This window comes from Mus musculus, chromosome 15, assembly GCF_000001635.26.
Source record: "Mus musculus strain C57BL/6J chromosome 15, GRCm38.p6 C57BL/6J".
Taxonomy (NCBI): domain Eukaryota; kingdom Metazoa; phylum Chordata; class Mammalia; order Rodentia; family Muridae; genus Mus; species Mus musculus.
In genome coordinates, this window is record NC_000081.6 from 8,333,751 (window position 1) to 8,347,664 (window position 13,914).

General features: G+C 36.0%; 1 protein-coding gene across 7 annotated transcripts in view; it reads right to left on the reverse strand.

Moving 5' to 3' along the window:
- The window catches only part of Nipbl (NIPBL cohesin loading factor), a 175,492-nt gene that overhangs the window by 43,927 nt on the left and 117,651 nt on the right, over nt 1–13,914 (reverse strand). For all 7 annotated transcript variants that reach the window (NM_027707.3, NM_201232.2, XM_006519994.4 and 4 more), the window contains 7 exons: nt 9,725–9,907; nt 5,125–5,322; nt 4,931–5,002; nt 4,759–4,848; nt 3,104–3,207; nt 1,434–1,520; nt 1,100–1,331 (listed from right to left, as the gene is read on the reverse strand). In NM_027707.3, the coding sequence (NP_081983.2) occupies nt 1,100–1,331; nt 1,434–1,520; nt 3,104–3,207; nt 4,759–4,848; nt 4,931–5,002; nt 5,125–5,322; nt 9,725–9,907 (966 nt within the window). The remainder of the gene's footprint in view (nt 1–1,099; nt 1,332–1,433; nt 1,521–3,103; nt 3,208–4,758; nt 4,849–4,930; nt 5,003–5,124; nt 5,323–9,724; nt 9,908–13,914) is intronic.

Sequence of the window (13,914 nt, forward strand, 5' to 3'; positions counted from 1 at the left end):
CAAGGTAAGAAAAACATTAACGTTTAACATTCTCCATGAAGATTACTAGTATGATCTTCTAAATTAAGGGAAAACAAACAATTCAGGGTGCTACATAAAAGTAGTGCCGCAACTAAAGACGACTGTTAATTAAAAGAGGAAATAATTCCTTAGTAGCACTGTACTGGAGTGGTCTTATAATAAGTGTCTACTATATTGAAGTTTCTTTTTTTCCCTTATTCAAATAGGACAGTAAGATTATATTTCTCCTTTAAATTTCTTGGCATTATATTACACAGTAAGAAATCAAATAAACTGTATACACATTCAACCATTTTAGTGATCACATAATGCAAGCTATGGAGATAAGAGTAATATCTTGAATCAACTCATTTTGCTGATTAGTATTATTTTGAGCTAGATTAGAAGGAAGATAAACATTACTCAAAACTATTATAATGTGGAATTTTCTCTAACTGAAAAAAAATACTTCAATATAAATACTGGTTGAGTATCTCTTGTTCAAAATTTTTCAGATTTTGTAAAACTTGCATAGATTCTGCCACTTGAATATCTTTAATCTACAAGTCATGAATGTCATAATACAAAGCTTTCTGTGTACCATGCTAGTCCTTAAATAGTGTTTAAAGATTCCCTTCAAGTATATGTGTATGTGTGTCTATGCCACATGCTGGCTCCCACTGAGCTGACGTGACAGGTGGTTGTGTATAGTTTCAGGGAACCAAATTTAATTCTCTAGAGGAACAGACAACAATCTTAACTGCTGACACATTTCTCTAGCTCCTCAAAGACTTTTCAGAGTTCAAAGCATTTTGGATTTTCAGATTAATGGGTGTTCAACCTACAAATGTTAAAGTAATGAACTAGTAAAGATGTTTATATTCCAGTTAAATATAAAAATCAAAACCAATGTATGTTATACATAATCTATTAATTTGAGCCAACTAAATCTTAGTATTTTGATTCATTTAGCATTAAAAATTTACAATGAATAATTCTGATAGTTTGCTGAAACAAACAAACAAACAAACAAACAAACAAACGAACCCAACCCAGTCCAAAAAAAAAAATATCTACCAGTACAAAAGGGTAAACTAACCTCCATGTGGATCTACTCTGTAAACAGGGTCATACTGGGGATAGAGTGTGTTCTGTAAATGAAACTTAGTGTACTGTATAACCCTTTCAATTACATCTTCAATGTATACAGCTTTTGGCATGTTAGGAGATGTCATAATGTTGATAGTTGTAAGACAGGCATCTGCTGACTTTGTAACTCTTTCCATAATTAGGTCTCTCCACAATCTTTCTTCTTCTTCAGTATCATTATTCTATAAAACAGATCATTGTTAATAAAGTAGGAATAAAATATATATATATACACAGGTTTACAATACCAGGTGTAAAATTATTAACACAGGTCTTAAACTTACATGATTTAACAAAGTGGAAAGCTTTGATCCATCCTGAATATTCTTCTCCAATATATTTAGGACTTTCACAGTTTTGTCAGTTGAAAGCTAAAAGGAAATACAAGTTGTTTTATCACTCATTGATAAAAGTTTCAAATTACTCAAGAAACAATCTAAATATTTTTCTTTGGCTATGGAAGATATAACATTACCATTCTTTTAAACAATAGTAGAACACAAAGTTTCCTCTTTAGAGCTCTACTCAGTTCTGAGTTAGAAGAGGAACCATTGTTTGAAGAGACAGATAGCTGAACACTGAGTGCTCATGGCTCCTAGCTCAACTCATACCATACATCCAGGCAAGATGGCTCTGCCCTCTGGTCTTTGGCAGTGACATTCAACATGCACATGAAAACAAACATACAAATGAAAGATTTAACAGCACCACGCTATCCAGAAGGTTTTTAAAAATTCAAGACGGGGGTGGGTGGCTGGGGTGGTGGTGGAAAAAGTCTCACTATTTTGAATACCAAGCATGAAATTGTGAGTGATAAAGTTAGGAGGGTTGCTGGGAAGGGTGGGCACCTTTAATACCAGCACTCAGGAGGTAGAGGCAGTCAGATCTATATGAGTTCAAGGCCAGCCTCCTGGTCTACACAGTAAGGGCCAGGGTTATACAGACAAACCTTGTCTTGAAAAACCAAAACGGTTAGGAATGTGAAGTAATACTCACTGAATAGTATTTCTTTAAGGTTTCTACCATGCTGGTAGCACACAAACTAGCCAGAAAAGCCAAACAGATCAAACACTTTATGGAACGCTGATTATTTGGAATGAACGTAATGTTTGAACATAACTGATCATTACCAGCCCCACACATGGAAGGAGAGAGCATCTGCAAGTTGCCTTTGATCTCCACACTAATGCCACAGAGTATATGGACTTTCCCTGACCACACACAAAACAACCAAATAAAGAAATGTGATTTAAAAATTAAAACAAACAAACAAACACCAGAATATTTTACAGGCCATGTTAAAAATTATGAAATTGAAAAGTAAGTAAACATCCTTAAGGTGTTCAGAATCAATTTCAAAGTGAAGATATTGATTATCATTCAATAATTGTTATCAGCCTTGAAGGATAAGTAAGCAACTAAGACCAGGAAACGTAAAGACTCAGAGTACTAATTCTGTCCTAGAGACTAGTTAGAAGGGGAGGGGAACTGTATCTACATACTAGTCAGGCAGTACTTTAGAGGGTGTCTGCTATTCCATCAGAAGAATGAGATGCTGCCGGGAGAGGACTGACGAAAGCCTACAGCAGTGAGGCTATAAATATTAACAGTAATTAACCAAACACTGCCATATTCCATTAGCACCCCCAAGCAAGGTTACCTTTACAACCACAAAGGACTAAAGTAACCACAAAGAAAAGTTTAGTATATTTCTATACTGAATAATGTAAATATTTGACAGAGTGAAGTCACAATCCATTCTTCTGTCAATGCACACATAATTTTGGTTAGAATAATTTGTACTCCTCTTTTACTAATAGATTTTTCTAAGACAAAATTCATTTAGACTCTGAGATGTGAGTTTTCTTAACTTTGTAATTTACTCTGAAAACTATTAATTAATTTCACATGCCATACATTAAGACAAATGTAAAGTTTGACTTTGCTGAGATACCTTGTCCATTATACCCATGGCTTTAATTTTAGCAGATTCACTCCCAAGTTCATTAAGCTGATGTTTTCCTAAAAGCAGTTCCTGAGGAATCTCATCGTCATCACCTGAAAGATCAAGCCCAGCAAACACAGGGAGTTAAAGAGACAGCCGAGACCGGGAAATTAATACGCTTTTAAAATAAAAATCTGATTGCATATATAAAGAACCCTAATTGTTTCAGAGTTCTGTAAACCACACGTAAGCCACACCCAAAGACAGCAGGGATGACACAAGTCCTAGAAAGGGAAGACAGGTAGCTATCCTGTCCTTACTACTGCACATACAGTGTGGACACTTGTCAGTCACCTCTCTGCAGCGGGAAGCTGACCTGGATGATCTAAATCAGTAATCTCATGCCCTCTGGCTTCTGTGTGGGTTCAGCTAGTAGGCTGCCCTGCTAGATCAGAGAGGAGAGTGACGCCAGGCTACTCATACCCCATTCCTTCCTTCAAGGTCTCCTCCACTATGCTCATCTGAAAAGGACTGCTTCTCTCAAGATACTGATTTCCCGATTGAGTGAGCTTTGCATAATTCTCTTTCTTTAAGTCTTTTGGGTAAAGGGGCAATAAACAGCTTCCTGGCTGTTAACCCTACTTTCTGGCACCATCTTTCTCAATATTTATAGTTACATTGTTTTTATAAATAATAATTTCTTTGGTAAATAATTCTTCCTCACAATGTCCTAATTTGAGAGAGCCTGTTTTTATTTTTGGAAGTTTGTATTATATAGAAGATAATTTCTTAGCATAGATTTTTTTTTGAAAAGATGAAACAGATATTCCAAATAGAATAATACTTTGATTATACTTCTCAAAAAGTACTTTAAAAACAGTCAATACACTTTTGAAGGTGACTTCATATAAGGTGACTGATAATCTGTACAGCTTTCATATACACACTAATGAAGGTGGTATATGGTGCCTTAGAGTAGGTGCAGCAATATATTCTTTTTTTTTTCTTTCTTTCTTTAGTTTTTTTCTAGACAGAGTTTCTCTGTGTAGCCCTAGCACTCTTGGAACTTGCTTTGTAGACTAGGTTGGCCACCACCTCAGAGATCTGCCTGCCTCAGAGTGCTGAGATTAAAGGCATGTGCCACCACACCTGGCTCAATCAAACATTCTAAACAATTTTTTTTAACACATGCTGCTATACTCAGATATAATTACATCATATCAAACTATACAAATATATCATTCAGTATCCTGCATTTTAGCTGGTGGTCTATTTTATTTTATATACTGTACTATTTGTTCTTCTATCAGGGGCTCAGGTTGTATGTATGTTTGCACCTGATATCCTTATATAGTTGAATAGTGTATGAATGAACTGATGAACTGATTCCGATGTCTGCAAGTTTCTCACTATTTGGGGGATATGCAAGAACTACATGGAGAAGTATTTCCTGGTGTTGCCCTGCTGTGGTGGCAGTGTTCTCAGAACCTAAGACAGCTACCAACTTGGAGCTTGTGTTTGCAAAAGTTTCAGTTGGATAACATGAACTCACACTAGACTTCAAGTTTCTTGATAGTATACATTATGACTGTATTTTCTATAGAATCTTGGAAAAAAACTAGACATAAAGGAATAAGTAAAAAAATCCTGTAAAATGGTTTTACCAAATGCAGTAAAATCCATATCTTCTAAATTATCCAAAATATTCTCTATTGAGGCTGTAAATCTCTTAAAAGTTGAAGAATCCATCATTTCTGCAAGAGAGAGAAAAAAATGATGCTCCCATTCTCAGCAGTAAGTAAAGCTGAAGCACATACAGCACAGCGGAGATGTTACCTTCGGGCGTTAGCTTTGGCTCGTAAGCTTTCCTTTTCTTTTGTTTTTCTTTTTTCTTCATTTTTCTAGCAACTAAAAAAAAAAAAACCAAAAAGAAACATTGAAACTCAAGAATGATACCACAGGAAAATGTTCTTCAAAGTGAGAAGAGGAAACAGAAATTGGTTTTCGACCCACTGGAACTGATGCATTACCCTCACTAAGGCTGGGAGGAGGGGAGTAATCTTCCATGTCAGAATCGGACGGACTTCGGTTTCGGTAACGACCACCACCCGAGCTCCTCCTTCCGTCATGGGAGTGGCCACTTCTCCTATGATCCCCAGAGCTTCTTCTGTCGCGCTCTTCGTATTCCCAAGCTTTATCGTCATCTTTTTTATGCCGTTTCCTAGAGGCTAGAAGCAAATCCCCATGACAAATAATTTACCTCACTTTAAAAGACTGTTAAAACTTGTACTTTACAATGAACTACATCTTCATTCTGTTGGTCTATGAAAGTCTGAGCCATTCATCTACCCAGAAGATTAAATGATAGTATAGATACCATGAATTTGAGCATTATGTAATCTAAAGCTAAAGGTTTGTACACGAAGTTAGCTTGCTAATAACCCGATAGGAAGGTTCTGAGACGTTAAAGCACAGTGTACATTTCAGTGAGAGGTTTCAGCACATCAGTAAGAAGTAAATGTAAAATTCAGATTAATTACGACTTATAAAACAACCTTTATTTAGATTTTTTTTGGTTCAAAAACAACCACCATTTATAATTTTTGTCGGGAGAAGGGTTTGGGGGTAAAATAGTCAACTTTTGAGATAGTGTTACAGAATATATGTGACCAAATACTCCATCAATTAACGGCTAAGTTATACTTACAACTTAGCAATAAATTCCAGAGACTCTGATGACCTAACACCACAAACCTACAGAGATAGTATATATCAGAACTGCAAACACTAACACACTGAGATAGATAGTTCCCCGACAATTGGCATGCTAGACTCAAGGCAAGCTTCTAGGCTTACGCATGCTCCAGAAGCATGTTCATATATGTTACCTCCAGAAGCATGTTTATATATGTTACCTTCAAAGGTCCCCCCATCTTTCCAAAGTTTATTCTGCTAAGATCAACAATACTGACAGGAGGAGCGTCTGTGCAAAGAATTTCATCTGACATATCAACTCATGTATTAAGTTGAAAATGAATCTGAGCTTTAAGAAAGGGTTACAGTTCAGTATTAAAAAGCAACAGTTCTGCAGTGAAACTTAGAGGCAGTGCAAGTGAAAAATACACTCTACACCTGGTGTCTGGTGTAGGCACCACTAGTTAAAAACAAGATAGGACTGATGTGTCTGTCCTACCTTGAGATTATTACAACAGTATTTAAAAATATTTATTTGTTGTTATTTTGTATGTGTGTGTGCATGTAGCTCGGGGCAGCTCTGCATAGTCAGTTCTCCCACCCCACCTTTTATGTGGGTCCCAGGGTTGAATGCAGGTTGCCAGGCTTGTGTGACAAGTGCCTTTTCACTGATGAACCATCTAGCTGGTCCCTATACCAGTTACTATAGTAACAAATTGCTGGTGACTAGTCTGTTGATTTTTTTTAACACCTTCCTTCCTCTGACTGGCTTCTATGAATTCCTAACTATGATCAATATACAGAAATATTAAAAGAAACCTCTTGAACCCACTACGAGGCTTAGATTTAAGAATGTCAATCTGGCTCAAACGCCCTATTTATATTTGTGTTGGTATCACTATGTGTGAACAATAAATGTCTAAATGCCATAATTATTCCTGTTCATGATCTGGTTTGTTTCCTGGTACTAAACTCTAGTATGAACAGAAAAGGGTAACTTGGTCTTAAAAGAGTTGTTATTGAAAACAGCTCTATGGGAGTGAATATATTCAAATCTTCAATAGTTTACTTCATAACTATTGAAGGTATGAGTCTCGTTAAGCTATAAACTATGTGAGAAGCGGCAGGACCTCCTCACGTTTATGGTTAGGGTATGTTCAAGAACACCCACTATCTAAACAACTTGTTTCATTATTAGAGAAAAAGGGGAAGAGAGACTCACTTAGATGGATCATGTGTTTATATAATATTCACTAAACATTTTGCAACACTTCAACAGTTACTGACTTGTCTACCAAATAAGGAACTAACAAAGTTGCTTAGAATGAGGCATGCTATAATGTCAAGTATGAGACCTTATGCTTACAAATCAAAACTACAAACTATTTTACTCTATATTTTAATTAATTAAAAAAAATCTATATTCGGCCTTCAATTCTATCACTATAAATCCTTGATAAATCTTGTGGTTATTAGGAATTATACAGTATGCTGCACTCATCATTCTTTAGAGGCCTTAGGGCATCTTTCTGTCCCATTCATTAAAGTTTGGGCAGTTTGGATTAAAACAGAGTGAATAACCCCACAATGTTTATGCCACAGTGTGTTCCATGAGGTCAGCACCATCCCAATTAGTAGGCTAGCTTGTTAATTTCTCTATTTCTCTCACTGCTCTAGAAAACGCAGAGGACGGATAGGAGCACAAACGAGACACAGGAAGTATGAATTCAGAGTTCTCTACCTCCCCTTTCGGAATTTTAGTGCTCCCCACCCCCATTTCCTTCATCCTCCCTCTCCACCTTTTCCTGGTACCGGTAACTTTATATTTGTATTTTGGTTAAGTTCATCTGTTAAGTTCAACTTTCAAAGAGATTCTTTGGTTATTTATTTATTTACAAATTACAATACTATTTCCTTAATCCTTAGATTTTAGTAAACCAATTTGTTTAAACTTCAGGGAAGTCCTAAATTTCACAAAGTCTATCTCAAAACAACATAATTTTTCCAATTACTGTTCACATGATACTTTTTAAATTTTGTACAGTAGTACAAAATTTTGGTTACTCTTATAGCAAAATGACAATTTGGTTCTTTATGTCAACTACCAATTGAACATTTTCAACAGTCGAATCAGTAGACCCTTGATTTTTATACTTAACTAGATTGAAATAAACGAAGCAAAACAGTAAACCATTTGGGTATCTTTTTTAAAATCTAGAGAAAATTCCTTTTCTCATAGCAGAAGTTGAAGCCTAAATACTCTTAACAATATTAACATGAGCTTTCAGTACTCCTGGGTACAGTTATATGGCACCCATAGTCTTAGGGTGAGGCTTTACACTTCCATGAAATGAGACAGTATCTTTCACAACAGAAAAAAAAAAATTGTGTCTACATTGATGACAAAGGTGTGGCTCAACTTTTCCCTACTTTGTAGTGGACATTTCTGATTGTTATCCTTTGCTTTTATTATTCAGGAATTTCATAATCCGCACCAACTTAGCAATGCAGGTAGCCACTCAAGCAGCCAGAGAAGAAGTGAAGTTTATAATGAAGCTGCAAGTAAGGACTTTAGAACGGTGAAAGGATAGGGGAAGGAGTAGACAGACATGCAAATAAAAGGAACTAAATTTTAGGGCCAACACGCTTCCTTTGTCTTCTTACTTTCCAGAGCTAACCATGTCCTTATTTCACCAAAATGTTTGATTATAATTAAAAAAAAACTTTAGCCATTTTAATATACTGTATTGTTAATACATCTCATAATAACACAAATTATAACAATCACACATGGTAGATTATCTTGGTTGTATATTTCAGTTTTAAAACGTAAAATCTGTTCAGTATCATAGTGTACTGCTCTAGCTGAAGAGCTCACAATTTTGAAAGGATGAGTAAATGAACATTGATTAAAAGCTTTGGAGGAGGTGAAGAGCTTCCATCGGCAATATACACTTAAAAATGGCAGCATGCATCTGTCCTTCCTGCCCTTGCTTGTCACACCTCAATCTACAGACACTAGGTGGAAAAGGTAGAACACACTGGTGGTCTTCCCACTTCTTTTGGTCATTATGACTAAGTCAGTTGGCACACAAGTGAAGATCTCCCATAGTCTGTTTCCACTGAATGCCGTTTAAGTCAAACAAGGTTGCTGACCCCTCTTGGCTAGGCTCAATTCTCTTGCTCCAGAAGAAGGAAGATAGGGATAAAAGAGAAGAACTTTTTCAGTGGACCAGTAGGAAGACAGGCGAGGTATAGCAAGTCTAGTGCAAAGACAGGTGATCACAGTGTTGTAGAGAGGTAGCTGTGTAGTGAAGAAGCCAGCTCTGGAAAACAGTGAAACAAGGGAGGAATTCCAGGACACAGCTGGGCAAAAGGAGAAGCCAGGTCCAAACCACACAGATAAATCACAATGTGGCTAAGCCATTCATAATTTAGTGATAGTATGGTTTTAAATATTTCTTTATCTGGCTATCTCCTACGTGTCCTTCCAGACTCAAGTGTCACCTCTTCCAGTAAGCACTCTCTGAACCCCCACTGACATTGATGGCAATGTGCTCGCACAGCACCCTGCATCTACGATTACCACTTGTAGTACAATCATTACAGATCCCCCCAACAGACTGAGACTGTGAGATAGGGGTCACATTTTTAATGTGTAGTTTAATTTCCAACGCCTACTCTCTATCCGGAGTCCAGTACAGGTAAAATACAAATAGACACAGAACGGGTGTTTTCTATCACTATTACAGCTCAGCTAGACTTTTTCTTGGTGCCAAGTGAACTCATCTTTCATACAGTTTTAAAGTATAAAGAAAAAAATCTTGCTATACTAAGTTATTAAGAATTAAGGTAACTGTGCTCTTGTTAACCCCCAAATTATGTTACACATATTAATCTGCCTTTAACTCCTAAAGACAGTTAAATGATACTTACATTCAAACGCTTCATCACTATCATTATCTTCATCTGAACTGATTTCAGCATATTTTGGCTTTTCATTAACTGTGCTACGCTTGCGTTTGTTCATTTTCACACGTTCACAAAGTGGCATGGTAGATTCAATTTCTGCCAGGAGCTCAGGGGGCAATTCTTTTAACACTGATTGATCTATACTACCTATTAATAAAAGGCAAGAAAGAAATTTAAATCTGAAGATAAAAACTTTAACCAAAGTAGCAGAATAAAAATAAATCTTTTTATAATTATAACTTAAATAGCAACCCTAAACGTAATAAATTTATATGTACATATAATTATATAACAATTTTAAAAATTGACTTTATTATTGTAATAACCGAGATTAATGATACAGGCATCTTGTCCATGTTAGGTAAGCACTGTCCCACTAAGTTACACCGTCATCTCTATGTTGTGTCTCTCTAGGACTACAGCAGGCCCCCCATAGCCTGAAATTAATGCAACCTTCAGTACACGTGGTAAGATGGAGTACACACCACCTCCATCTTCCTTGATAATTCTGACAGTTGCCTAACGGTGGTTAGGTAAGAGCTTTGTACATCTTTACTTGTCATTGTCTATTTGAGAAGCAATTTAGTACCTTTTAGCATCATAAAAAATTTCCTTGTAAGGACAAAACAATGAACACTTAATTAAATATAATAGAAGTCTATAAAGTATGATCAATACACCAAAATATTTAAAAATGTTTACAATTGAAAATAGTAAATAAATTCAAGTATGCTATGAAATAGTTTTACATTTTCCAATAAGAGAGTAATGACAAAAAAATCTACCAAAAAACTATATTAAGAGTCATTACACTTTACCATGTAAACCTAGAGACATAAGCATTCATACAGTTTCTAGGAAGAAAAAGTTAGTATGATTTTGGCAGTTTAAAAATAAAGTAGAAGTAGCAAATAATTTTTTCAAGACAATTCATCTTTGATGACTAAAGGCAACAGACAATTTTACCTAACTTTACTTACCTATGTAAATCTTGGTGTAGAAGATCAGAATTGATTATCTTATATGAAATATTTTATAAAATGAAATCAAATAGTTCTTTACTGGTTTAGAGCAGGAAACATTAGATAGCCAACATTATCTCTTGTAATATTCAAGTAATAGTGCTTATATAAAAGAGAGAAATCACGCCAGAAAAGGAGATGGGCATCATGCTATATTTCCAAGTCTCAAGAATCTATAACATTAGTTAAGACAATAATACAACACCAATTTGGAGAATATACCCATTGCTGTTCTGAAAGTTTTAACTCAGTACCACAAGGCCTCGAAGTCTTCTGCTTTTCCTACCAAGACAGACAGACAGCAGGGAGTTGATGTAAACGCATGGTGCTTAGTGACTGTTGGATTAGCAGAAGACTCAACTAGGGACTCAAATTTCCAGTGAGTACATTGGACGGACAGCTTATAACACAAGCTCTCGAGGTCACAAACGGCTGGCTTCAGAGAAAGAACTGTTAGAATATGTTCCAGCACTAACTTGAGAAAAATAAAAACAATAGAAAACTGAAAAAAAAAAAAAAAACCTCTAGTTTTGGCATGGAGGCTCATATATTGAGTCAAAACTAAGTAACTGAGTAAAATGTTAGTGGTCATCAGTGTAATATATTGGATAGAGTATATGTTTATAATTCAGGTCACAGAGCAAGGTCTTAATTTAAGGGCGTAGAGAGGGGCACAGCAGCAGTGTGCAAAGTTGCCTTAGTTTTGCTTAAAAACATGTAGGTCTTGAATGCTTCCTGGAAGCCTAACTGTGGTGAATTGATCACCTGCCCCACAAAAGGCGGGAAGGATAGCTAACAGCCATTTCTCTGTGGCCGTCAGAAGAGTTATTAGGCTAAGCTGTGCAAGTGTTTTCTTCTGATAGCATCTAAGCAGCACTCTTGAAAGAAACACAACTCTGCAATTTATGAACTGGTGAGTCTCCTTTGTAATTTCCTTGTTTTCTTCTTTTAAAAAATTATTATGTATTCACTATGTGGAGTGTACATGTAAGCAGGATTACACTTGCCATCATGCACGTGTGGAAGTTAGAGGAAAACTTTACAGGGTTTCTTTTCTTTCTCCGCTGTTTGGTTCTCGGGAACTGAACTTAGGTTGCCAGGCTTGGTGTCAACTACCTTTAATGGAGAGCCATCTTACCCAGTAATTTCAAGCACTGACTAATAAGCGAGTTGGAAAATTAGGTTTATAGTTGCTCACTCATTCACTCATTCATGTAACTATGTAGCTCTGACTGGCCTGCAGCTTGCTTGCTATGTATTTCAGGCTGGTCTCCAATTCACAGTCATTCATCTACCTGTCTCAAGTTCTAGGATGGCATGCACCATCTCACTGGAAAGTTTTATGGTTTTGAGATTATTTTTAATGATTCAGGCTCTGCTGCCATGTTCCTTATGCATATATATATATCATCTTCTGACCCCTGCTCATTCAGACTCCATTAAAAATGTAAAAATACAAAACCAGCAAATAATGTTCAAACTCTAGCAATGCCACAGTTGAATATTTATTCAATAAAATAAAAGAGCCACACTGAAGATTTTTAGTTTTAGCCACTATAATCTTAAAATATCCCCAAATAGGGGAATAGAAAGAAAGTAGATCACACTGAAAAATAATTACAAAGATGGTCAGTACCGAAACAGCAATATCTACAGAAAAGGCTTGCTGGCCTCTCGGCCTTGTTGTATAACAAACACTCCATAAAATGAAACGAGGTGCTGGCCATTGTGTGGGTGTAATCACTGTGTATCTACAAAGTCAGGGTCATTACAGATCACCTGTCATTGGGGAGGGGGATTACTGAGCATTAAGCACCCTGAGCCTGTCAGGGAGGTCTTAGTGTTAAATGGCTTACTTAATAAAGACACAGACAATGGAATTAGTATACTGAAAGATGACTAGTATAAGTGATACGGGCAAACAAAAACAACCCTTCCCCCCCCACCCCCCAAAAAAACCCCAACCCAGTACTAGTATTATACTAGTTTTAGTTTTGATACCAGCATTGAAAAAAATTCAACTTTCAGTTGCCAAATTACTACATGAAAGACTATTAATAGAACATGCTTTCTAGTAGGTAATTACGTAAATAACAAGACATATGACCCCATTTCTGCTGTGTTCATATAATGATAGGAATGACATGCAGCAGGGACATTCTAAATATACAATGCTTACAAATAATACACACATAAAGACAGTTTAAAACTGGATTAGATAAAGTCAATAAAATTGGAGTGGCTGTAGTCTTATATAGAGTATAGCTCTTATTACAACATTCATTTGCTCTGCTCAACTGTACAAAGTAGAAGAAAACTGGATTTTCAGTTTTCAAAGATGAATGTATTAAGCTTTGAAAGGTAATTATTATTCAAAGTATGAATTCCATAATTTCTAGTACTATAATTTATATAAATTTAAATGAGAATCTAAAAAAACTGAAACATTAGAAGCCAGAAAATTTTGGTGGGAAAGGTAAAAAAAAAGGTACCATATTTAAAATACCCAATTATTTTTACTACAATATTATTTATTATTTTAATGTTTGCATAGATTCTCTTTAGCAAGATTACCTTAATTTTATTTAGAATAAGGGAATTTAGTATGTTAAAGATCTTTCTAAAATAAAGTTTTTAATGAGTCACTTGCTGACCCTTACTCTGTCATCAAATATGCAATGGCTAATATTGATTATCAACTTGACAGGCTCTAGAATCAGCTATGAGACAAGCCTCTGAGCATATCAGTGAGGGTTTAGGTTAGCTTAGGTCAGGGATGGGTGTGTCTTGTGTGGTTGTGTGTGTCTGTGTGTGTGTGTGTATATATATATATATATATGTATGTGAATAACTTGACTGGTGGGGAAATTCCCAGGACTTGGGTCCTGGATTACATAAAAAGGTAAAGGCTAGGTGGGCACCAGCATTCATTACTAGCTTCCCCCCCCCCCCCCCGAAGGCTGCAATGTGATTGGCTGGCCGCTTTAACTTTATGCTATGTTGACATCTCTATCATGATGGACTTGGACCTCTTACATAGGTTGGTTGGAGTATTTTATCACAGCAATAGAAGAGTAATTAAGACATATGACTACATGTTTGAGAAAATATAGCAACTATGCTATGAGGTGC